General features: G+C 40.0%; 1 protein-coding gene across 5 annotated transcripts in view; it reads left to right on the top strand.

Moving 5' to 3' along the window:
- Window positions 1-8,341: 8,341 nt before the first annotated feature.
- Window positions 8,342-26,267, top strand: part of CPAMD8 (C3 and PZP like alpha-2-macroglobulin domain containing 8) — a gene marked incomplete at its 3' end in the record, with an annotated part of 54,070 nt that continues 36,144 nt past the window's right edge. For 2 of the 5 annotated variants that reach the window (XM_083811268.1, XM_083811270.1), the window contains exons 1-19: window positions 8,343-8,586; window positions 10,860-11,011; window positions 12,258-12,280; window positions 13,143-13,308; window positions 13,453-13,505; window positions 13,959-13,976; window positions 14,994-15,048; window positions 15,190-15,303; window positions 16,116-16,200; window positions 16,496-16,604; window positions 17,062-17,289; window positions 17,458-17,628; window positions 17,992-18,120; window positions 20,353-20,542; window positions 21,100-21,272; window positions 21,382-21,531; window positions 21,639-21,800; window positions 23,900-24,042; window positions 24,997-25,062. In XM_083811268.1, coding sequence (XP_083667394.1) covers window positions 8,504-8,586; window positions 10,860-11,011; window positions 12,258-12,280; window positions 13,143-13,308; window positions 13,453-13,505; window positions 13,959-13,976; window positions 14,994-15,048; window positions 15,190-15,303; window positions 16,116-16,200; window positions 16,496-16,604; window positions 17,062-17,289; window positions 17,458-17,628; window positions 17,992-18,120; window positions 20,353-20,542; window positions 21,100-21,272; window positions 21,382-21,531; window positions 21,639-21,800; window positions 23,900-24,042; window positions 24,997-25,062 — 2,270 coding nt within the window. In that variant the 5' untranslated portion in view covers window positions 8,343-8,503. Of the gene's footprint in view, window positions 8,587-10,859; window positions 11,012-12,257; window positions 12,281-13,142; window positions 13,309-13,452; window positions 13,506-13,958; window positions 13,977-14,324; window positions 14,456-14,993; window positions 15,049-15,189; window positions 15,304-16,115; window positions 16,201-16,495; window positions 16,605-17,061; window positions 17,290-17,457; window positions 17,629-17,991; window positions 18,121-20,352; window positions 20,543-21,099; window positions 21,273-21,381; window positions 21,532-21,638; window positions 21,801-23,899; window positions 24,043-24,996; window positions 25,063-26,267 lie in introns of those variants that run through there. The other 3 variants (XM_083811271.1, XM_083811269.1, XM_083811272.1) reach the window with 3 other exon arrangements.

The following is a 26,267-nucleotide window of genomic DNA, read 5'->3' on the forward strand; positions in this document are numbered from 1 at the left end:
TAAATTAGAGTGGGTAGGGACGAAATAATTAAGTTTATAGTGTCCTCATAATTTTGTCTCTGCACAGACACAAGGCAGAATGTTTTTCCTGGGGTTTCTTGATAGTAGACCTCATTGTTCATCTCAAAAAATAATAATTTTAGGAAATACTTTTAAACTGAACCTATCATCTTTAGTTAAGTGATGTACTACCACTGAAATGCAGTTATATATATACACCAAAATATTACTTAAGCAACAGGCAGCAAAACATTTGTTTTTTAAGAAGTGCTTTTATTTCAGGGACATCAATTTCCATCTAAAGAATAAATGTGTGTGTTCTGATATTAATGTTCCCTTTCACTTAGTTGTTTGAATTTGGAGTGAAAGAAAACGTAGAGTTTCAGCTTCCTTCTGGACTTTCTCTCTGATCAATTTTTAAGCTATTGAAAAATAATATATCTGCATTGATGTTGTAAAGTGAAATGGAGTGCTATTAGTTCTCACCCTTGGAGGAAGGTACTCACTACAGTTGCAACTAAAAAGCTCTAAATCTTTCAGGAAAGTAGTTCATCCTTGTTGCTGCAGGTGGCAGTCATTATCTATACAACAAGCCTAAGGCAAAGTGGAAGTCTTGGAGCTAAAGGCCAACTGCTTGTACAAAACAATAAAGTGCTTGGGGAGGTGCACTCATTGTTTCAGAGGAATCAGAGCATTGATGTGAGCATTCTGGCTGTTCTTTTGCCTAAATGGAACACATGTAATTATTTGTACAAATAAGTGTCCGGTAAAGCAGCTCATCCTCTTTATGACAGGGTTTATATTTTGAACTCAATTCCATCTTGATTTAACTGGGTACTCTAACTGGTTCTGTTTTGTCTCCTTGAAGGAATAAGGAGTGTTTCAGGCTGACTCCTCCGCCTTGAAATAGCTGCAGACATTAGGTGCTGTCATATTCAACACAGTACGAAAAGGAAAAAAAAAGACTACAGGCTCACTGGAGCAGGAGCTAAACAGATGTGACACCACTTATTTTGTATTTTCCACTTACTTTCTGACAATGTCACATGCTCTGAATCTGGTTGGAGTCAACTTTAGCTCTTTTCCTGCAGGTTATTGACCTTATTTTTGCACTTAGAAATAATGATGCTTCTCCTTGTATAGTACTGTTTCAATACAGATTTAGTTTTATTTGAATTTGTGCAGTACTTAATACCTATGTGTTCATCTTTTGAGCCAGAAGCTCATATTCCCCAATTATTAACACTGAGTTGTCCTAAGGCTTTTTAAAAATATTCTGGGCATTTTTTCTCTTCCAAAACCTGAAAGCAGTTGTGAAGCTAGCCAACTAGCTCTGAGCCTGGGAGAGGGGGAGGACATGACGGAAATATTTGTCCTCTCCAAAATTCTGTTGTCCTTGGTTCTCTATAAGGCAATTGGTAAAGATCGTTTTAAACTAGTTTTGCGTTGCACAGATTGCCCTGCCTGGATTGTGGATATTTCTTGGAGGGCTCTGACCACGTTCTCTTCTGTTTCGCTGGTATTGCCCAAATGTTTTAACCACCAGGTCAGGAGGGCTGAGTCCAAGTGGTTTTTTTTGCTGTAATTCCTGTGCTGTCTGTGATGAGGTCACCAGGGGTCAACATAAGGGAGCATCCCTTTTTGCCCAGGAGATAATTGAGGCCTGTTTGTCTCCTCAACCCCCCAACCCTACAATTCTTTGTTCACACTAGCTGCAAATGGAGCTGATTCTTTGCTCATCAACAGCAAGTAAGCAGCTCATGACCCCAGCAGATGTTTCTGCATTTTAGGCTAATGAGAACTTATTGGATTACTGCAGTCTTCCCTGCCTTGGAGTAAATACCACTTTGTTGGAGATCCGGAAACTCATACTGAATATGATAAACAAACTGCTGGCTGGACTGCGATTGCCAGGACATGAAAAGAGTTTCACAGAGGCAGAGGATCTAGCAGCTCTAAACTGCATCACCGAGCCACACCAATTAAGAGCATTTCCAGTGATTATGTGAGCATTCCTGTTCAACTCACAGAAATAATTTTAGATTGTTTCTTCCGCTGTATTTGTGTGGTCTGTAAAGCAAGCACAAGGGTGGAGCCACTGATCAGTTTCTCTTAAAATATTTCTGTGAAAATGTATATGTAAGTCCTATCATGTTTCCTGCTATTTTAAGATCTTATATTTCGTATGTTAAGGAAGCAAATACAATTTACCTCTTAAGACATAGCTAATTTTTTTGTTTAGATAGGTCACATATATTTGGAGATGGCCTGTATGATATCCAAACTTGTTTTAATTTCCCCTTTATATAAGGGCAGGGGGAGTGAAATAGCTGGTTGAACAGTAGTTTTTAGGACTCCAACCCAAGAAGATACTGTCTGTGGCATGTAACCCTTTCTGCAGTCAGGTTTTGTTGGGTATTTCTTTCGAACTTTTACGCAGTATTTCAGCAAGTGAAGTGGTAACCATGGAACTATAGGAGTGCAGCACTGATCCCAAGCTAATCCAGGCTGAAGTCCATTAGCTTGACTATAAAGCAATATTAGTACAGTTATGCAACTTCAGGGTATTATGGGAAAGCCTAGTAGCTGTATAGGCAGCACCAAAAGATGTCAAGAGTCCTTAACCCTTTCTTGCTGCATTCTTTGTTTTAACAAATTAAAAATAGCTTTACCTAACTGAGCAAAACTTCTCAATTGAATGTGACATGATAAAAGGACTCATCTACACAGCTGAGTTATGAAGGTGTCCACTTCTTACTAAATGTCTTAATGGCAGCCATGTCTGACTAAGCAGTGTTCTATTCCTGTTCTAAATCATTACCTGCCCATGTTAATGATTCCTTAGTACTATTTCATTCACTTTGTCAGGAATTAAAATGTAGTATTACTCCAAAAGATCAGCCTCTCCTGTTTTGTAGATGATTAATAGGAATTTTTGACAGAACTGTTTAATAATTATATTCTTGATATTGTTATCCTGTTATTATTATACGCTACTCAGATTACATTCCTATTTTGAATGTGCTCTTTAATTATCCTTTCCTTGTAATTTTGTTCTAGGGATGCTTGTATTCTCAGGAGGCAGGATCAGTCTTGTTTCTACTGCTCTGTATCTGGACTGTTGTTGTAGTTCCTGTAAAAAGTCATTATCCTCATTGTAGGTAAGCTTGGATTAGCATGGCAGAGCCAGTAGGATACTTATTTTGCAGTTGTCTATGTTTGTTTAACAGGAGGCTGTCACAGAAACTCATGGAAAAGGGAGAGCAAAACTAGCAGTTAAAAAATAGGTGTGTTTTGCCATGAATATAATGCTGTAAAAATTAACTGAAACCTTAGTCTTGTCACAGAGTATGTAATGACTGGCACACATGTTTTTCCACTGGCAGGGAGGGACAAATGATTCTGGCTTCCCTACAGCTGGTGACTTGTCTGATTTTTTTTTATTTTTTTTCATCCACCTTCTATTGACATCTAGCGAGCACAGGACTTGATGACAGCACTAAATCATTAATGGCTTTGTTTTTATTACAGCGTATGTTCTTATGCACATAATTTGCACATGTATTCATATCTAAGTGAGTCTAACCTCCCCTGCCTTTAGGCCTGAACATTTCTATGACAGAGTGATAACACCCATGCTGAGGCAGTTAACAAGGGTTAATTATTAAGAGCATGACTCTACCACTTCATTCTTGTGAGTAGTCTTACTGATTCAAATTTTGTAGTTGAGGGAGGTGGGGAATGAAAAAGGAAGCCCAACTGAGAACATCAGTACTCGAAAATTAGTATTATTTAGAGCTTAGTGCTAACTTTTTTGTTTGACTACTTCTCCAATAATTCTAACGTTACATATAGTTTATTTACTAGGTAGATAGAACACTGGGGAAAAACTTTCTTTTTGAGAGTAATGATGAGGAGAATGTATGAATTGGTTAGTATCTAACTTGGATCCGTTCGGAACCAATTTAGATGTATTCACACCTTCTATAAACTGCAGTGTCTCCCTCACCTTTCTGATATACCGTTATAGCCTCACCAATCCCCTGCACACTTTCAACCTGGGCATGTGCCTGAGATTCCTAAAATTTCATGAGGAGCAGAATCACGTTTTTTGTAAACGAAATAAAAATTTGAGCTATGCGCAGTGCAAGCGGTGGGTGAATATGGCCCATAGATTTGACTGATGAATAGTTTTTATACATAAGCAGTTCTTACAGAACTTCCTTTAAACTCCTAACTATTACCAGATGTGGGTTGCAGGCGGCTGCTGGAATTCCAACACCTGTTGCATCACACTGAATGGGATTCATTTTGGCAGGCACAGAAAATTCCATTTCAGTAACTAAATAGTTTGAAATGATATCTGAAGCCTCCTTTTTTTTTCAGACCAAACTGATTCTAGCTTTATTTACAGGATAGCACATACTTTCATAATTAAAAGATGGTTTGCAGTCTTCAGAGACTGTAATTGCCTGGTATTTCTTATAGTCAGTAAATATCAAATGGAAAACCTTAAATTCTGAAGAAATCTCTCCTTTAAAAAAGTTAACAATGATTAAAAAGAGCTATATTCCACACAGAGAAAATTCCTAGCTGTGATTTCTGATGTAAAAAAACACTGGTTTTGTGTTCAAAAATATTATAGCATTGTGCTGAAGGTGATGGAGCTCTGTTTTAGAACTGTACTCTGCTGCATTCATCAATTCATTGCTGGATCACATTGTTGCTTCACATTCCATACACAGAGGTTTTTCAAAGATAAAATGTGTACTGATTTGGATGACTACAGCATGAACATTTTGTGGCACGTTGTGGCAAGTTTTTGTGGTATGTACTCCATAGATCTCAGGTATGAATCTTTAAGGAGCCATTTCTTTATCTGTTCTATATTAAGTGTAGTGGGTTTTTTTTTTTGAAAGCTTGATGCTGTTACATCCAGAATTTGTCTGATCTCAGCAGAGCTGTTATCAAAGTCATTGTTTTGATTGTTGAGATATTGTACATCAGTTAGAGGCTGTTCTACCCCAAGAACAGCAGAGGTGCTTTGTTTTCACTTTGTCTTCTTATTGCCTTTAATTAAAGGATCCCCACGTGCTATTAAATAGTACCCTTAGGAAGGAGGCTAACACTAGTATTGCTACTTTGCAATAGGAAAATTGAGACATGCAGGGTTCTGTGAATCTATCTGACACGGTGATGAAGCTGGTAATTCTGAATTCTGTTATCTTTTTCAGTCCAGTTTGTCTTATTAAAATGCATTCTCCTTTTAATATACTTTCTATTAAGTTGCTTCTCATAAAGCCTAGTTGGTTTGCTGGGGAAATGATCTCTGTTGAATTAGTTGGAATAAACTGAAGGAGAATGCAACAGTAAGGAAGAACTCACTCCTCAATTTAGACATTCCAGGTAATTTCATTGCTAGTCGAGTTTCAAAGGCCAAACTGTTATAAAACTTAGTCATTTTTTCAAGAGCATCATAAACTGTTTAAAGTGAGACCTAGGTTTGTCAGGGTTGACACAAGTAAATGGTGATCACAGCTATGCCGCAGTCGCATTTAGTATGGAAAAAAATTAAACAATTTAACTAGAACATTAATGTTAGTTTTAAAAATCTGAATGGCAGGCGTTATATTTAATTCTGCATAAAACCAGTGTAATGTCAGTTGAACTGACATGACCCTGAAGAGTACTAATGCAAAGGTTGTGGAAGACAGATGATGTCATAAGTAACTAATTAACACAGTTTAACAAAATGTGTTGTTATGGATACTGCCTCACTTACATCCTTGACCGTCATAGCTAACATAAACTTCTAGTACAAGAGGAATAGTACCGTTTGAGTACAATTATACAATTTTGAGGAGTGGGAGGTCAGAGGAAAAAGGCTATATACTTTAAAGACAGAGAAAATCTGTATTAGGAGGGCCTCTTTTTACTTCATGCTTTCTTGCACGTGTCTTCAATTTTAGACAAACAAAAGAGTCCCCTGGTAACTCTCATAGTGTTGTTTGTCATGTGAAGATACATGAGCGATGAAGTGAGCAAGAGTGGAGCAGTTGTGCTTAAACAGCACAGCAGCAAGCAAAATGGATTCAGCTTACTTAATATTAAAAGCTGAAAGCTGCTCCAAGGCATTCTGCAACTCCTCCCACAGATGAGCTATAGCTAGAAAAATGCTTTTAAAAATAAATAAAAATAACCTTTCCAAAGGTGGTGAGCAACCTTTAAAAACCTCTTGTTCAGTAGCAAGAGAATAACTCTGATGTTCTTACTGTATTGAATAACAATTATTCAGTACTCCACTCTGATCTTGACAATTAGGGTAAGTCTGAAAACATTAGCTGTAGACAGACAATAGTCAAGGATCGTCAACGTGTATTAATTTATGCTTTAATAAAAGAGGTTAAATAGGTGACTTCTTTAAAACCTTCCAAGCCTGCTTGTCTATGGTTTTAACTGTTGTTTCCAATCCTAAATCCTTTAACAGGCCTTACAAAGTATATATTATTTCTGATTTGAGACTGCTCATTTGTCTGCTATAAAGAATTTTCAGGTGAGGTGCACTTTTTATAGCCCTAGCCTAGATTTTCTTACTTTTTTTATTATATTTGACAAATTGTCTCCTCTTCTGATAAGATTATGCCTCTCCGCAAATAAGACAATGCTGTTTTGAGAAGCTTGAGTAGGAAAATGTAGCCACATCTAGCAAAGTGCTATCCTTTATTGAAGATAATCTGAGTTTATAAAAAAAAAAACAAAACATATAAACTTTAAAATTAGAAAGTTTCAAACAACATAAATTTTATATATATATATGTGTATATATATATATATCTTTAATAGAAAAATTAGAATAGAAGAAAAAAAAGTCACTCTCCTGGCTGTGGACTGAGGTTCCTTAAATTTTATTGGTGAAGCAGTAAAGGGAAACTTCACTATTTTTGATTTTGTATTTTTGGGGAATGGACTGACTTGCAGAAAATGTGTTAGCTTGTAATGATACTGCTGAAATACGTGGTGAAACCGTTTTCACTTGCAGAAAAATCATTTAAAAATGTAATACCTTTAGTTGTTTTGCTTGTCAGAAGCTAGAAGAAAGGGCCTTTGGTAAACTCTCAAGCTGACTTTTGGATGCAAGTCTGTGTTTTTGCTAAATAAAATGCTGGGCTCCATATCAGTGATTTTTAGAAAAAATAGAAGTGAGGTTCAAATAATGGAGTTGACATGTAAAAAAATAGCATTTCTTTTTCCAGTTTTAGTAGTAGTTTACTTTAAACCAAGTTTGTAGTGCTGGGAAAAAAAAAAAAAAACAACTCCCTACCCACGTTGAGGGTTTTCATTTATTCCTGAGGGGAGAGTTCAGCTCTGTTGAAGCATGCCTGGCATCCCAGCTTGTCCGCGGTGTCTCCAGCAAGGGTTGGAGAGATCTCTCCCTGGTGTCTGTACGCAGCAGTTATTCTGCTGCTGTGAGATGTGGCGTTGTCACCTTGATTTACTGCTGTTGCTTTGGATGGGGATCCACATGTAGTTATCTTTCTGGTAAGAGCAGCAGCTACTAGGGTGCCTTCTTATATCCTCTTTTTTTTTTTTTTTTTAGCAGTGTTTCCTGCTGTGGGCAACCTTTTGTGTACAAACCCAGCTTTGTCCTTAACTAGCTAAAGCCATGTATAGGGGACAGCCTTCTAGCGATGTGCAGGATCTGCAGTAACAGCTGTGATACAGTGAGTATGTAGGGCAGAATTAGGAAATAGCGAGGAAATAAAGGCCAAGGTCCCAGCTTTTTCCTTCTCTCTCCTCTTACACTACCCCTGTTCATCAGACGGGCGCCCTGAGAGCTCCCCCTCCCGTCCTAAGCCCCCGTAGCCCCCGGCGGGGTCTGAGGGATGGAGGTGAGGCGGTGCGGGCCTGGGGCTGGAGGAGCGGAGCAGAACCGCTCAGGGGAGCCCCTCAGCGCCTCACGGCTCGGTTAACGGGGGCTCGGTTGGGAGCAGGGGCTGCAGGAGGAAGAGGAGCCGGGGCAGGTGGCCTCCTTCTCCTCCTCCTCGTTCTCCTCCTGCCTGGGCTCGGCCGCAGGGGGGAGCCGATGCCGCAGAAGCCCCCCTGAGGGAAAAGAGCGCGGCCGGGGGGAGGCGAGGAGCGGGGACCGGGAGCCCACCGGGGCCGGGCCCTGACGCACCTGGGGCCGGGGGCGGGCGGAGGTGCGGGGCCGGGGGCGGGCGGAGGTGCGGGGCCGGCCCCTTCCCCCGGTGCACGCCGCCGGGAGCGGGCGGGGAGCCGCAGACAAAGAACCGGGGCCGGAGCCGAGCGGGGCACCGGGGCCGGGAGGGGGCGGCCCGGGGGCGGGGACGCGGCGGGGGCGGCGGCCAGAGGCACCGGGGAGCCGAGCCCGGCGGCGGGGCGGCCGGGAGGCGAGGGCTGCGCTCGCCGGGAACAAGGAACAAAAGGCTCCTGCCCGCCGACGGCGCCGTGCCCCGCGGGCTCCCGAGCCCCTTCCCCGAGAGCCATGGCCCGCAAGGAGCCCGGCTGCGCCTGGGGGGTCCTGCTGACCCTCTGCAGCCTGGGCGCAGCCCAGCCCCGGCAGAGGCAGTAAGTACCGTACCTGCGGGGGTCCCGGCGGCTCTGCAGGTAAAGGGCGGCGGGGAGGAAGGAGCGAGCTCCTCTGCTCCGCCCGGGGATCCGCACCAGCCGCTAACAAAGCCTGCCAGAGCCCCCCTCCAGGGGCTGGGGTCGGGGAGGCGAGCTGCGGCGGTTCCCCGGCAGAGCTGCACGTTTGTACTCGCCGGTGCAAAAGTGCATAGCGAGAGAAGGGGGGGAAAAAAAAGAAGCAAGGTCTCTTTAGAAATACCTGTCTCTAGCTCCTCCAGCGCGGGGCTGCGAAGCTTTTATCTGCAAACAATTATTTAAGGAATCCGGGGTGTTGCGCAGGGGCTGCTGCTGTGCCTGGGGTGGCTGAAGGTAACGTTGGTTGTCCCCGAAGAGCACGCGAAACATTCCTGTGGGGAAAAGCAACCGGGGAGAACATTTCACTTCTGAGAGCTTTTTGCCGTTTAGAAATTGAATCCACAGTTCGTTCCAGTGTGTTTAGGTTAACTTTGATTAAAGTTTGCTTTGTTCTTTATCCCTAGTGCATTATAGCCCGTCAACATCGTGAATAGCTGCATTAACTGAGTGCCATGGAGAACTTATTTTCACTTGCTTACTAGAAAATATTTCTTGTCCTGCCAAGTTTTGGTGTAACCTGACAGAGCCGTTAGTCAAATATGCTTAAAGGATCTGTCCAGTCACTGTCAAGTTAACTATTTCGTTGCCAAGTTAAATATTTAACACTCAAATGCTACTTATTAAATGACTTAAATAGCTGTATCAACAAGCTGATACTTCAGGAAAAGTTGCTGCAGTTTAGAACAATGTGAATACATGTGCTTCACATATGGCACTATAGTGCTGTGCTTATGTGACAGTTTGAATCTAATCATTTCATACCGGAGGCAGATGGTACTCTTTTCTCTCTCTCTAAATAGATCAGCTATGCTTTTCTTACCAAGAATGCAGATTTAAGGCGAACTTTTTATTGTTATTTATCGTTCTGATGAATTTTCAAACCTGGTGACCATAAGGTTTTGAATCTGTACCCCATGCAATTCAACTCGAATGCCACGAAGATCTGAACTTCCTTTGGGGGTAATGGAATCTCCATGGCAATGAGGCCTGCTGAGAGAGAGACATGGGGTTGGAATTTGATAAAAAATGACTTTGGGGGCTGTAGAATGCCATCATCCTCATCCCCAAGTGGTAATTAATCATGAAGTAAAGCAACCTGGTTCGTGGCACAGTAGAAAGGCATGGGCTGAGAAACTGCTTAAACAGTCACGAGGAATTGCCTTGTTTAAAAAATCTCTTTTTGCGTAGAAAACAGAAACAAAACAAAAAACCAAAAAGGTGTGTCAAGTCATGAAGAGAACATAAATACGTTGCTTACAGCCCAGCACATCAAAGAGTTCAGAGTTTGTAATGCTTTTAGTTGACAGCTTGGTGGCCTGGTGCCATTCAGCACAGAGGAATGGAATGAATTCCATTCAGAAACACTAAGATTGTGTTATATATGGGATGTCTTCTATGATGGCTTTAAAATTTTCTATTCCTGCTAAAATAATTCCTCTTTGCCAGAGTTTTTAAGCTTGCAGAATATAATTGTTTGAACAAAAATATGGTAACGGAACTGAGAAATTGCGCCCAATCTTGTAACTGCTGTTTCTGAGTTGTTCTCTATAAACTGAAGATTTAGGTATGCTACATGTATGTGACTGACATCTAGAAAGTGCTGAGTATCAGCACTGGGAATCATTTCCTTGTGCATCAAGTTGGCCTGTGAAAATGGAGGCATGAGAAATAACTGAGGCAAAAATGTTAGAAGTATTTAAATTGTAGATCATGCCTTGTTTTGAAATATCACTCTACTGGAGATTCAGCTACATCCTTACTCTTTCATGAAATTCAGTCTCTTTATGATTAGCTAATTCTGTATTTAGTTCATTTAGAGATGTAATAAACATTTATGTTACTATACAAATCAATAATCAGTGTATTAAAATACTAAGGGTTAAATCCTGTGAGCCACTTAGGCTCTGTTCATTTCTATGTGCATTCTGCATTCATTTTATGGAAATTAGATACAGGCTTACACTGCTGGTGGTCACAGGTCTGACCCTAAAGGGACAAATTGTGGGAACCTATGTTACAGAATTGTCTGTTCTTTACTTTATGTTTGTACATTAAGCGGCTTACAAATAAGCTTTTTGTAAAGATCACACTCTTGTTACTGTTCTTAATGACCGTCTACTTCCAATCTTGCTCCTTAGGGGCTATTTGATTGCGGCACCTTCTGTTTTCCGATCTGGTGTTGAGGAAGCTATAAGTGTGACCATTTTTAACTCTGTCAAGGAGACAACAGTCCAGATTCAGCTAGTTGTGAAAGGAGAAACTGTGTCAAGAGGCCATGGAACAGTTCTGGGTAAGTTCCTGTTATTCTGAACTTGAGAATTAAGTTGAGGTGCTGCGGGAGCACATCAATATCTCCTAAAGAAGTGCTTTGGGTGATAATGAAGGTGGAACTAAGCTAATATTTAACTCATTGATTACTGCTGAATGTTCTCAGTTGTGATTGTGCTAATATGGTTTTGATGTATGGGATCTCAAGCTTCTACAGATGATAATTTTGGACCAGCAAGATATGCAGAGACTCTGGATAAAAATATCACATTGATGCCCAGGAGTACTATGGTGAATGTCTTTCCTTTTGAAAACTGAATGTTTGACACTGGGAAGCTGTATAACAAATAAGAGAAACTGAATATGAAATAAAATGCAAAGTCTATAACTACATAGTTTTCTACCCTTGTGTTAAAATGAATGCTGGAAATACAGTCTCTCTGTCTTTGGGACTGAGTATTGCTGAGAGAAGTGGCAATATCTGTGCATATCTGATATTGGATATCTTTAAAATCTGAGACATATCTGCCTGTCCCATGTAGAAAAACAAAAGGGTTTTTGATTATACCCAGCTTAATTGTGAAGGAATTTGCATTGGTGAAAATGAAGTCCAGTAGCACTGTTCTACCACTGCTAGTAGTGGTGGCAGTTCAGGCAATCCCATTCTTTAACCATCATGTTTAACCCTTCTGTGTGCAAAAATTGGGAGTTATATAAAAGCCATTTCCGTTCTTGGAACAGATTCTCTGTTTTTATCCTCTTCTTGTTCTCTTTGAAATTGGCTGACAATTGCTAACTAAATCAAGGAGAACGATGCTTACACATGTGGACAACATATGTTATCTTAGGTATGGCTGTATCCAGCAATCGAAATAGATTCTATTAGGGTTTGTCTGGAGTGATTCAAGTTCCAAAAAAGCCTGGTCCTTTCTACAGTAAAACAATTCTGTAAGCATAGAATGTCCTGTGATGAAACTTCAGCCTTGGTGGTACTCTCTAACCGTAGGACACCATGTAGTACACCTTAGAAAAAAACTGTGAATAAATTTGGATCAAGTTTATGTTAGAGAATTCTGCTAGGTCTGACTTGCTCACCTTGCAGATTGTTTGCAATGTGGGAACATTACTGCAGGTTAAATAATGATAAAGGGGTATTTCAGTTAATAGTTCAGTTTTACAATATTAGGTCTCCTTTCAGCCGACTGCAATTGTCTAAAACATTATTACCTTAGCTTGAGAAGAGTAACTCTCTCTCTCTTTCATTTCAGATAAAGGAACAATCAAACTGAAGGTGAGTGTCTGGTACTTTAAGATTTTTTTGATAAGAATGTGAGGGACTTGTCTTCAATCACAACAGACATTGATCTGTGAGCATTTGAGGCACAAATACAAGTTACATTCTGCTGCATCCACTAAGGAGGAAGCAGCCTTTGCAAGAGGGCAAGTGGAGAGTGAGAAGAACAAAGCTTATTTGTCTGTCAAGCCCTTACACCACTGAAGAAAATTACACTCCACGTAGTGATTATTTTTACAGAAGTGGCAGTACATTGATATGTAAGTGTCATGGAACATTGGACAGATCACAGAAATTCGTAGAAGGGGCAGATTACCAAACAGCTGGATTCAGCTCTGTTCACCACAACTCTTTGGGCCCAGCCAGTTCTTAATCCAACAAAGCATATGCTCATCCAAACCTTGAGCAGCCAGCTTCTTCAGGAGAATGCTGTGGGAAACGGTGTCAAAAGCCTTACTGAAGTCTAGGTAGACCATATCCACAGCCTTTCCCTCATCCACTGAGTGTGTCACCTTGTGACCTAGAGCCGTATCTTCCGTAACATGGCTGATTTCCCCATGTAATATGCCATATTCAGTGGAGGCTGAACATGTAGATCAGATATCACTATGAGTGAGGAAGAAAAGGTAGAAGAGAACTTCCTGCCATGTTTTTAGCATGACTTTGCCTCCTTTGAAGTTTTTATGTTGTAAAAGATCTAGCATGTTCTTCATTTTCTTTTTATTACCAACACATAGTTACACTGAAATGCAGCAGGTGGCTGCTCATTGCTCACTTCAGCAACAATTATTCAAGGGTAGTAACTGTACTTTCCCAGGAAGCTCAAAGGCTTTTCTATTTCTGCCTCACTGTTTTCTAGGTGCCTTCAGGACTTCGTGGACAAGGACATCTAAAAGTCTGGGGCAACCGGCATATAGCAGAGGAAGGCTACATTTTTCACAACTATACCACAGTAACTATTGATAGCAAAGGATCATCAGTGTTCATCCAGACTGATAAACCTGTCTATAAACCAAAACAGAAAGGTAATGTGGCCTTGGAGAACTTGTCAGATGTTAGCTAGGGCTGCTTTCAGGCAAAACTTTTTTTCAAGGGTATATTCTAGGATGGAGTCTTCTGCGCAGTGTTAGGTGTGATGAACAATGAATTTCCTTTTTTCCTTCTTTTAGTGTTGATAAACCTGTTTATGGTTACTTCTGACTTGAGACCAACCAATGACAAGGTAAGGGAAATTGTTTTATTTCACACTGTAAAATGTGGTGAGATAGTTGGCAATCTGTACTTTACTCTGACATATTTATGCCGAAATGTAGTTGATCTCTTCATCTATTTTGGTATCTCATGTAAATACTTGTTGTTATTTGCAATTTAGTTGTTTTAGTTTGGTCACATTGGTGTTGAAGAAGAACACAGTCTTGTAGTGCTATCAGATAAAACATAACTATACCAAAGCAGTTAGAAGAAGAAGAATTTTTCAGAGCCTTGCACTCCATTCAGGTGTTGCACAGATACGCAGATCATTGGTTTTCCAGCCAGGTGCTTGAATGAAACATTTGTTTCTCAGGCTTCTCTTACTGAAGAAGAGATGTTTAAACTTTGCTTCTTCGTGTGCCATACCACGCTCAGCAGTTTGTCAACTTTTGTTTCATACAATCTTTTATTTTTTTTCTTTCAGATTGAAGCCTATGTAGTGGTGAGTATCTGCCAATCATCTAGCATGTATTCTGTAGAGGCACAAGATCCTCATAGCCTTAAAAGGAACAAGTCACAAGTTTGTACCTTTCCAAGTCCATTATGGCTATTCCCAACTGTAACCTATGCCATTGTCTCTACCTCTGTGTCTTTAACAGATTTTTGTGTCTTGGTTGCATTGTTTTTTTGTTCATTTTTGTTTGTTTTTTTTATCATCAACAAATATACTTGTTTTCTACTTCAGTGTCAGAAATCCATTCCCATTTTTCTACCTGAGAAGAACTGGTAGATTCACTGGGGTTTGTAAATGTAATAGTCCCACTCAATTTCTCCCTTCTTTTCAATGCAGACCTACTCCTATCCTTCATCTGGCTGGGCTGATATAGCAGGGCCAATCTCATCTCTGCACCCAAACATTATGATAGTGGAAAATAGAAATTCATGGCAAGGAAAGGGTGCTCCTGTCTTCTTCCTTATGAGGTGAATGAGAGGTTCCTTCTGTGTCTAGTCTTTTTTTTTAAGCCATATGTTTTCTTTTGCTGTCAGCAAGTAGAAGAATTCACCCTCTTCCTTTGTTTGCATTCTGTCACAGATTTAATGCTGACAAAAACAAGATTAATTTCATCTGGCTTTGTCATCTAAAAATTGCCTTGTTAGTTGTACCACTCCCTCTATGAATGGAAAGAAAGCATCTTCAAAGGCCTGTTCGTCCCATCCAAAATAGTTACCCTAAGACAGGTGGAAGATCTGCCCCTTGACAGTGCTTACCCGTGTGTGTTGGCTGTAGAAGCAGCATCCTTAAATGAGCACTGAATTTTAGAAAGCAAATACCCTCCAGTAAAATAACCTCAGAAATTTTGCACAGATGCTAATTACATATGAGCTGTTAGTGAAGTGCGTGTGTATATGTGCGCGTGTGTGTGTATATACATAATGTACTTTGTTGCAAACTGAATTAAACATTATTAGTGATACTCGCTTTCACTGTGATGTTTCTCATTCCTAAAATATTATTCAGGATCCTCGGGGGTCTCGTATGATAGAGTGGAGCAATTTGAAGCCATTTTGTTGTGGTAAGTTCCAGATTGTTTTAGCTCAATGTATTATTTACCTTTGCTAGCTGCCTCTAGCTTCTGCTTATACTGAATTGTGTTCAATAAGCCTTTACAAGGATTAATAACTGAGAGTTCACAGTGTGTTGTTTTCTTCCTCAGGCATTGTAAATATGAGCTTTCCTTTGTCTGATCAGCCAGTGTTTGGAGAATGGCTCATCTTTGCTGAAATGCAGGGGCACACATACAACAAATCCTTTGAAGTTCAGAAATATGGTGAGTTATCCACATTGTGTTTGACTGTAACCCAAGGATATTTGGAAGAGCAAAACATTATGAAATGTTTTTGCTTAAGATGAAACACCTGAGAAATAATGCGTTAAAAATGTGATCAGGAAAAATTCCTTACAGGTTATGTATTTCAGGGATATAGACACTTGAATTTTAACCAGGCCTTTGTTCAGTCCTCCACACTACAAAAATGACCTGAAATGGAGTGTCGTATTGCACAATCCGTTTATGTAACAAGGATTTCATGTGGCTTTGGAAAGCTGTAAAGATGCTTTAGTTCTGTCAATGCTTTCCTTCCTTTCCCCGAGCCCTCCTTGGAATTCTCAGTTCCTTTTTTGCTAGCCCTTTCTTGGTCTCAGAGTCCCCCTGTATGATGAAGGGTGGGCATTGTTCCACCCAGCACACCATCTATGTTTTATGACCTGATCACGCAAGCTTTTGTAGACACTGACAGCTACTAACATCTCAGCTGCTTTTATGGTGCATTGTGGAGGAGGCAGTAGTGACTTGTCCTCTTTACCTTATATCTAAGAAAAGCTTGGGCTCAAATCCTGGAACAGAGATTGCTCTGAAAAGAAGTAAAATTCTGAGGATACATCAAAAAGGTCTTGACAAGATGGTCTTAGTTTGCTGTTCTTATCGATCTATTCTCCACTCAGTGCTGTCCTGCCCCTGTTGTGTTAGCTACACCGCCCTCATCTGATCATCAGCAGGGATCTTGTTAGAGCTGTGTATGTCTTTGCTATAATCTGGACAGTAAGATGTTGAAAAGACTGTTGTATTTCCTTTCGTTGTAGTGTTACCAAAGTTTGAGTTGCTGATTGAGCCACCTCGCTACATTCGTGACCTTTCAAAATGTGAAAAAGGGACTGTCCATGCCAGGTAGGAGTGTATTCCAAATAAAGCTCCATTACTATAGCTTGTAGTACACGCACAGCATGGTGCAGTCACTGGAGCTCAGAACTCCTCTGCTGCAGATTTCACAGATGATTTCTGGTTGTCATCAGAAGCTTTCCTATGTAAGAGCCTTCATAAAACATGTTAAAAATGACAAGTTGGAAAACTTTGTGATGTTTTTTCTGTTTTCTAGATGTGCAAGTCACATGGTACTAGCCTTAATATAATCAGGGAAACAGAAAACAGCTGGAAGTTATTCATTATCTTCTTTCCATTTCAGATATACATTTGGAAAACCAGTGACAGGAAAGTTAATTGTCAATATGACTATAAATGGTGTAGGGTATTACAGGCATGAAGTGGGACACCCTGTCCTCAAGACCACCCAGGTGAGGGAGACCATTGAGTCAGCTGCAATAAAATGCCTGATCTGTACTCTTTGAAGTTAATACTATGGCTCTTTTTTATGTCACTGATGGGAGACCAGAAAATAAATGCAATAGTTGGGTCCAGCATAGCAAACATATTACATGTCTTTACACTATATGTTATTATTTGGGGGAAAGAGAATTTGTTGGTGTAGTGTTAATCTTGTTTTAGAGTATATGGGGCTGAGGGAGAACATGACAGAGAGAGACTGGGACAGAGGTAGTTCAGATTACGGATGAGGGAGGAAAATAAAAACTTGCTTTTCTTTCCCCTGCCCCCATTAGTTCCCTCCACTTCACATCCTTTAAAAATACTGCTGCAAATTCCTGTCAAGTGCCTACGCTTTAGACTTGGCTTCTAGACCCTTTTTGAATGTATATGCAAACTTATGTTTCCATTCCCCAACACGCTTGGTAGATTGATGGCTCTGCTGTTTTCGATGTGTGTGTGAAAGACATGATGCCAGCTGATGTTCCGGAACATTTTCGAGGCACAGTCAATATCTGGGCCACAGTGACCAGCTCAGATGGGAGCAAGCAGGTTACATTTGATGACTCAACACCTGTTCAGAAACAGCTAATCGATATCAAGTACTCCAAGGATACTAGAAAACAGTTCAAACCTGGACTGCCTTACAAAGGAAAGGTAAGATTAAAAATAGAGATACTGACACGTGGTTGATGTAAGGTTATATAGACCTGATCCTAGGATGTTACACCATATCCTGGTGTGTTCTTCCCACCTGCTGTTTTTATTGTTGACCAGAATTGCCAATAATGTAAAACATTGTTTTATAAATGAAACACTGTGTAGGTAGAAGTCACTTACCCTGATGGAAGCCCAGCCAACAGAGTCACTATTCGAATTAAAGCCGAACTCACACCAAAGGACAATGTTTATACAAGTGAACTGGTATCAAGAAATGGCCTTGTGGAGTTTGAAATCCCCTCCATCCCTACAGCTGCCCAATATGTCTGGCTGGAGGTAGGTGAAAGCTCTTTATAGGATTAGTAGACTTTAATGTAACTAATCTTGTCAAACCCGCACTTTATAAGTCATTGCTACAAACAGGAAATTGGTGCCTTTTACCTTCAACTTATTGATTTAAGTGTGGCAACGCTAGCTTCTTTTTTTCTTACTGCTAATTGAACTGATGTTTGTAACCAGCATGAAAACATACTTCTCCAAAGTTGAAGTGTCCAATATTTTGAGAGTGCTGTTGCCATGTGAAGATGACAGTAGAGATGAAGAGATGGAAAATATGGGAGGTGGGGGATACGGGGTAAGAAGAGAGTAAGAATTGAGCTTGCTATGCATGAATAACATTCAGATATAACTTTTGTTAAGACCAGAGTGACAGCGATTGATGGGAAACCATCTGGAGATCAGTATCTGCCAAACTACTTGTCCATCAGTAGCTGGTACTCACCCAGCAAGTGTCACATCCAGCTCCAAGCACCAGATAAACCTTTCCAGGTATGTTGGCTTCATATTCCATCATGGCAACAACTGCATTGTTTGGCTTTATGCACTTTGGTCTAATTAAATCTTTCCAGCCTTTTCTGGGGTCCTGGACTGTTACTGTTTCCACTACAAAAGTGCAGTTGTAATTGCACTTCCCACACCAAATAATTGTTCAATGTGGGCCGCACATGGTTCCAAGCAAAGTTCTTGTGATGCTTTGTACAGCATCTCATTTTCTCTCATGTTGTGGGAACAGGGGAGACAGTTTGATATGGGATCTGGCATTTAAGTTTTTTGTATTTGAATGTACATTCAGTTCACCTCCAGTAATGTTCACATGAATTGTTTGTGCAAATGACATGCTTTAGTTCAAGTCACGAAATGCTGAAAGATTGGAAGTGAAATCAGAGGCAGTAAGTAGCTTTATTAGTAAAGATCCAGATTAGGGCTATGTAGCTTCTCTAGAACTTCCGGTTTAAATCTCTGCTGAAAATGTTTAGTCTTCCAGTTCTGAAGCTATACATAGTTGTCTTGTTTTCTTATGTAGTTTTTGTAGGAGCCTCTCTAAAAATGTGGTCCTTCTGTACAGAAATTGTCATGATCTTTGTCCAGTGGAAGATCTGATTTAGCCATGATTTCTGTTGCATTCTGTTTTACAAAGAGTTGTTTAGGGTTTGCTCTCTACCAGGGAAGAGGCATGTCTCTAAGGGACCGCATATTGCTTTGTGAAAAAATTGTGGGTTTTGGCAATACTTGTGCATAGTTTTCTATTATCAGCAGATCTGTCAGGTTGGTTTTAGACTCGTGGTATCCAAAAAAGAGCATTTTTTTATCACTGCATTTCATGGTAGTTTAATGGCTAATTAATCTTTTACAAGTTTCCTGAGGTATGGAAAGGAGATTATACACTGCTAATCTGAACACATTGTTCTTATTATAACCTGATTAGAACTAATTCTTCTGTGGGAAAGCTAGGAGTTGGATGACCAGCTGATGTGGGAACTGTTTCCCTGCTTTGCCAGCTCTTACTGGGTGTTCCAATTAGCTACATTCATTTTTTAACAAATTGTTTCATCATTTCCACTGGGGAATTCTTAATACTTCAAATATTTAATGTCACGAGGTACTTGGGCTCTGTGGCATTCTGACTGTATTTAACCATTGCCAGCTCCTTGTGTTCAAGTCCTTGCCATTTTGGTTTGTACCATATGTATATTCTGGCAAAATAATGCTGTTGGTGCTGAAGAAAGGTTTTTCAAAATATGTCATTGGAATTTAACATTTGTATTTAGTCTTAATGGTCTTAGGGGGCCATTGTTATGCTTTAAAGGGCAGGAGGGTCAGGAGCGGAAGTTGATGAAGAAATCCTATTTAACACAAGTCTTCATAACCCAGAAGTAAGAAGTTTGTGTTTCTAGGAAAGTTGGCTGCTTGTTGCTCAGACACTACCCATTCCTAATACCCTGACAGAGCACTGACATCTATTCCGTTGGGATTGGCATTATTTGGGATTTTATCTCCAGGGTATTCAGTACTAAGCACTTCTGGGTATTGGACTTCAGTGCAGAAAAAGGGCAGGATGTTGGTTTGCTGCTCTGAAGCCTTTTGCAAGCATCAAATGTGTTTACCCACAAAAAAGAAGCTTGCTTTCTTGTTTATTTGTATGTTTGACAGCTCCTTGAGTGCCAGACTCAAATTAATATCAAGACTTGTGTAATTTGAAAGCATTTTCCCTCAGATCTATTCCCAGTAATTTTAGGCCACACTGGTTTTGTTTGAATTAGTATTTGCCATGTGAAAGTAATCACCATGTATAATCTCAATTAAACAGCAAAGACTATCAAACACATCTCTTCCCACCCCCAGCACATCTCTTTCTGTTTTGGGCTAGACAACTGAAGGGGTGTCTAAAATTCAACCAATTCTGACAGCTGCTCTGTGCCAAAAGGCTTAACTTTCAGGATTCCAGAGATTCCTTTATTGTTTTCATTAATGCATACAACCCCCCAGCCCATTCTCCTGTTAGGCTTGTAGGGAGGGAAGAGCTGAACACAGGCCCCTTTTTATTGTGAAGAAAGTCCATGGAAACAGTGCTAGTGTAATATTCTTTTCAATGCATACATTTCTTAGAAGAGGGGTCACGTCTCTTTTGGACTGGGAACACAAATAGATTTCCATATTTTGTAAATGAAAAGCACGCCTTGTAACAGACCAGATCTTCTGCTTCTCTCTCTCTGAGTGCAGGTAGGAGAGGAGGCTTGGATTGCAGTGAAGTCCACCTGTCCTTGCAACTTCACTCTACATTACGAAGTGGCATCGCGAGGCAACATTGTCCTTTCAGGGCTGCAGCCCAGCAACATCACCCAGCAGAGGAGCAAGAGAGACACCTTTCCCTTTGAGAAGAACATTGACGTTGCACATTTCCCAGGAACAGGTAGTTAGCATCAGAAATGCAAGCTCTCCCCTATTTTGAGGGAAAAAGCACCTTTTTGCAAACCTTTCTAAGTATGATCTTTTTTGAATTTGATGCTCCTTATGGACATAGAATAACTGTGAAAGAAAAGTAATGATATCCATTGCACAAATAGTCATATAGAAAAGAAAGAAATTTCTCCAAGGGGGAAAACTCTTGCATTTTCTATACTCATTCTGTAGTCTTTCTCTGTTTAAAAAATAAAAAATATTATAGACTTTCTTAATGTGCTCAGCTTGGAATCCACTGAGCGGTAGGGATGTATATGATGGGATTGAGGGAATTTACTAAACTAGTTTAGCTTAATCCCGGAAGAGGACGTTAATATATGTGGATGTATATAATGTGGATTAGGCTAAAGAAGAAGATCATGCTGACTGCTGTTAGCGAAATGACACTCCGTAAACTGTGTAATCCTTTTTCAAACCCATTTATACATTTTCTCTTAGCAGTGTTCTGTGTCAATAGATGCCCTTTTTTATTTATTTTAAATAGATTTATTGCAATTTATATTTTAGCACCTACTGGTACCCCTGCAGCAGAGGTTGAAGTCTGCATGACATTCCTCCGTTTCTCAGTAACTCATAACATGGCTCCCTTGGGCCGTCTTCTGGTGTATTACGTCAGGGAGAATGGAGAAGGGGTCACAGACAGCCTGCAGTTCCCTGTGAAGTCCTCCTTTGAAAATCAGGTATCGGTAACGTAGCTAATGGAGAGGAAGGGATGGTGTCTCGTTGTTCTTTGTAGTTTTGTATGTTGAGCAGGAGTTGAGATGATGGGGTTTAATATTAAATTCCTAGGTTGCAGTGACTCTTTCAGCAAATGAGACCAAACCTGGTGATGTTGTGAACATCAGGGTCAGAGCTGCAAAATCAAGCTGTGTTTGCATTGCCACAGTGGATAAGAGCGTCTACTTGCTGAAGACAGGTTTTCAGCTGACAGCCAGTCAGGTAAAAAGAAGGTTAAGGCACTGACGCTTTCTTTCTTAGTGCTGGTATCTGCACTCTTCTTTTAGTAAGTAGCCTTTCTACCTGAGGACTCTTCATTTTCTTTACAGGTGTTTCAAGAACTTGCAGAGTATGATGTATCTGATGCTTTTGGAGCTCCAAAGGAGGAAGGGCACTTCTGGTGGCCAGGCATGTCCTCACGTAGACGTCGTAGATCTTCTGTCTTTCCCTGGCACTGGGACATCACCAAGGATGCTCGCTTCGCATTTACAGTAGGAAGAACCAGCCTCACATCTCTCTGGAGTGTCTTATTATTTTCATGTTTGCAGCATAATTTTGCATGATAATTTTTAGCTCCATAGCTGTTTTTTTAGTTCTATTCTTTTTTCACATCAGAAGTGGTTTCTCCAAGGGGGTAGTCTTAAAAGTAATTTCCAAGAACAAAGAGTAAACTGTTCCAGCAAAGATATTGGAGAAATGTGCTTTGATTTTTGGCCAATCTTGAGGAGAGGGCCAGATGTCCTGTTTGGTGAAAGAATCAGTGCTGGGGCTCTGGAAAATGAGATGGGACCAGAAAGTTTCTCCACTTATAGGTGAACTTACAGGTCTCTTTGCAGTTACTTTGATGGAAATGGAGGTAGAACATGAGTCTTTCCTTCTAGTCTTTCCCCTTTTAGCCTATCTTTTTAAAATCCTTTTAGTTTCCTTTCTGCCCCAGTTCTGGCAGCTGCTGTGGCTGTCTGTGTGAAAGATCAGTAGCATTTTCTTTGTATTCTTGATCAGATTGCTACTCAAAAGGCATATACTTATTTTGGTTAGTTTGGTGTCTTTCAATAGTTAAATTTGACCAGATCTTAAAAATCTTATTTCCCTTGATCTGTGCTGTGTATTTGCTTTGACTTGCAAGTTGGGCATTTAAAATGAGTTAATTAGTTCTCCTTTTGTTTAATGTATTCACGCACTAATTCATTGCTTCATTGCTAACAATGCAATCCTTTAAGCTAAAACTAGTTCAGTCTTCTGAAGGTTTTCAAAGGCATGTTATTATGTTTCCATTAGCTTCTTGCTTTATTTTTTATTAAAATTATCATTAGCTGTGAGTGATCTATTTGAAAAGTTCTGTGTTGGCTTGTCTCTTACCTTCCTGCAGTTGCACAGTAGAGTCCATCTGCCCTTTCAGACTCTGCTGATGTCCTGCCTCTTTGATTTATGTACGCTGCAACATGTGATCTCTTTTCTCTGACTGCTAGAAACTGTGAGGATATGTCATGTGGAAGGCCATGCTGTACTAGCTATATGTTTTATATTCTCTGTATAGGCTTTCCGTAGTGACCATTCTTAAAGACAGACTGGCCTCTAAGAAAAGCAGTGTTACAGGTCTCATGTTTTATGCTGTTTTCATTTTTAGTTCATGCAGCTTCTAATAATAACGATTTTTGCTTCCTTTGGATCCTCTCTTTCCACTCCCTTTGCTCTTTCTGCATTTTTTAGCTAAACTGCTTTATTGTGTTGTCTTAAACCCCATAGTCTCCCATGTGTTCCCCTAGTGTCTCAATTGCTTAATCATAAACTCTAAATCCTCCTTTAATACCCACTGCTGCAGGAGTCGCTGCTTTTTCTCCTCTCCCTGATCTGTTAGGGGTTTTGTTCTGATGTGTTTTTTTCTTACTGAGTGGCATAAACTCCTGGGAAAAGAGCCATATGTTAATAGCTGCTCTTTATGCATTGCTGTATACCTGATTTGTAATAGTTGGATGTGTACGTGAAAGATAACAAAGCCCATACTCCCTTTGGTGTCTGGGAGCTGCTGTCTCTTATGAATAAGTGCATTTAGGGAACAGAACTGGCAGACAGCTTTCTTGTGAATTCTGTATTTTTACTGTGAAGCTGTGCAGACAATTTCCATTTTGCTTGGCATTTCTTGTAGGGCAGAATTGGGGATGTCTGACGTGTGAGCTGCCTGCTAGCTACAGCAGAACACACTGGAAACTTTTAAGAAGGGCAAAAAGCTGTAGAGCAACATTCAAGGGGGAAAATGTGTAATACTTTTTTACCTGTAGTTGCCTGACACTTAGACACATGCCCAGTAATGTTAGATATTGGTGAAATGCATTTTCCAAGCAAATGAGCTTTCTTGTAAAAAAATAAATAAATAAATAAAATCCTGCTTACAAAGTACCTACATATTTTCTCATTATCAATAATTTTTATTTTCCATGAAGTTTTTTAAGAAATCCTCAGGTTTGAATTGAACGTTACCCCATAGACATCAGGTTAGGGTTGGGGGGATTTTCTTTTCAGAAAAGCTTTTATTGGTACATAATTCTCTCTTTTTTTTTCTTTCTTTGTGGTCTTCATTTTTATTATCTAGGAAACTGGCTTGGTTGTAATGACTGATATAGTCAGCTTAAACCACAGACAGAATGGAGGCATGTATACAGATGAGGCTGTACCAGCTTTTCAGCCACATACTGGGACACTGGTGGCTACAATGCATTCTAGAGTGGCACCAAGGTAACATTTGTTTGTAATGCATATTGTCTATGATACCTGTTACCTTTTTTTTGTCTTTTTTTTTTCCCCTCCCTATATTCTCAGCTGTTTCATACTCCACTGCCTCCAGAAAATAGCATAGTTTCCTCGAGATGGTGGTGGGGAGGGGAAACCATCTTCGGTTGTCTTGATAGACCTAACAAAAGCTTTGTTAAATTTAAATTAATTCTGGAAAAATGCAAAGTAATATTCTTTGAAACTTTGTGTATCTTGGTTTTCTATGAACTAGTTGCTACTTTTTATGAATTAGTTACTGCTTGTCAGTATTTGCATGCTAGCCCTCGTTTCAGAGTTGCATGCTAGTCAGGTGTTGCTCAAAATAAATAAAATGAGGGACTGCATGAAGAAAAAGTCATGAGGTACTACAGCTAATGCTGCAAACTGAGGATATGCTTTGCCTTTGTATTTTGAACCAACTGCTAGCTTTTCTTAGAGTAACTTTTAAAGATCATTTAAGAAATAGATAATGAAGCATCTCGGGTAGAAAAATAGAACGAATTCTGAAAATATTAGAGATCAAGATAATTCCAAGTTAAAGAAAGGGAGGGGAATATAAAACAGTGATTGTAGTAACTGCTATTAGTAAGGCCAAATGATGATGTCATGGGAAGTCACATGCTGTACCTGTTCCCTTTGATTTTGCTTGGTGAAAGAATTCGGATCACAAAACTTTTAGGTTTTTTAGATTATTTATCTCTCCAGACTGTTTGATGTGTGTGTGCACAATGAGAGGAATTGGAAAGACTATGTAACTTGTGTTATGAATGACGCACCACTTTATTATCAATCTGTGCTAGCTGGAGTTTTGGTTGGTCATGGGAGCTGCACTCAGTTGGTAACACTGATTCATCAGTTAATGTTAAAACTAACTGTCTTATTAAGAATTCACTGCCAAAGGCTTATTTCTTCTTCTAGCAGAGCAGAGAAGAGGAAAAGAACCTTCTTTCCTGAAACATGGATATGGCACTGCCTTAATGTCAGGTATGGACAGGGAATTGCCTTAATTATATCCTTTGGGTTGTATCCTCTTCAGCTGCGGAAAACGGAGCTCTTTAAAATCTACTGGAGCTACAGTGGCAGTCTCTGATCTTTGTTGGTGGTGGTTTTCTTCATTACCGCTTTAATCAATAATCTCTCTTTGTAACATTTCATCTGGTCTTGAAGTGTATTCACTTCAAATTGTAGTCATGACAGACGTATAATGTACCCCGTGTGTCCAACTCATCATGATGCCTCAAGTGGAGGAGCATCTTGAGGGAAGAAAAGGAACAGTAAACTTCATTCTCAGTAAATGATTAGAAATTAAATTTGACAAGAACTTGCAGCAAGTGTATTCAAATCTGTTCAATTGAGCATGAAATATGCTTTGTAGAAATACACAGAGAATTCCAGAAGTGCCTTTTTGGGCCTCAGCAAGCTTGGGCAGTCAATTATAAATGGGAGTGTGTGGAATAAAAAGTTGCAGATTACATTTTCTCCACTTTATTGAAACAACTAAGCTAAACATTGTTTGATTTCCACTGTCTTGAAGAAATTGTTTTTTTGCTTCTACCATTTATAATTACAATATACAATACTCAAAATAGAAACAAAAGCCTAATGTCAACTTCCCAAACCAATTCTAAAAACTCCTAGAGCCTGGCTGGAGGGTCTGATGGCTGGAAATGTCTGTGTACTTTGGCCCCCCGCCCAGAAGAGTAAGTGCCCTCATGTGTGAAAATAATGCTGGTTATGGGCTGAAATCCCAGTGGAAAGAACATCAGCTGCAACAAATTGTCCGGTTAAACAGACTGGAATGCTGCCAGTTCTGGAGCTAGGACACCCTTCTGCTTTCTCGTCAGGGCTGAAGTTTCTTGCAAGTACTGGCTACCTAACTCTGGTTAGGATGAGGACCTAAATACAAAGAAACCGGTGCGAAGAGAAGTTCAAGTGACTTGTTGCTGTTGAGCCATGTGCATTTCATAGGCTCTTCCTCTGTAGTGGGGAGCTATATTCATTGGCCAGAGTGTTTGGAGGTTATGCCTTTGAACAGGCATGGTAGGTTTGGTCAGTGATCTGTAGTTTTTTTTTTTTAAATCAAATTACTTGTTTTAATCTTTTTTCTGTTGTAATATCAATACAAAGACCAGTACATAATACGCTGCCAGTTTACTAATAGTTGCAGTAGCTTAGGCTCATTAACAGTT

Source organism: Anser anser (assembly GCF_964211835.1).
Source record: "Anser anser genome assembly, chromosome: 25".
In the NCBI taxonomy this organism is placed as follows: Eukaryota; Metazoa; Chordata; class Aves; order Anseriformes; family Anatidae; genus Anser; species Anser anser.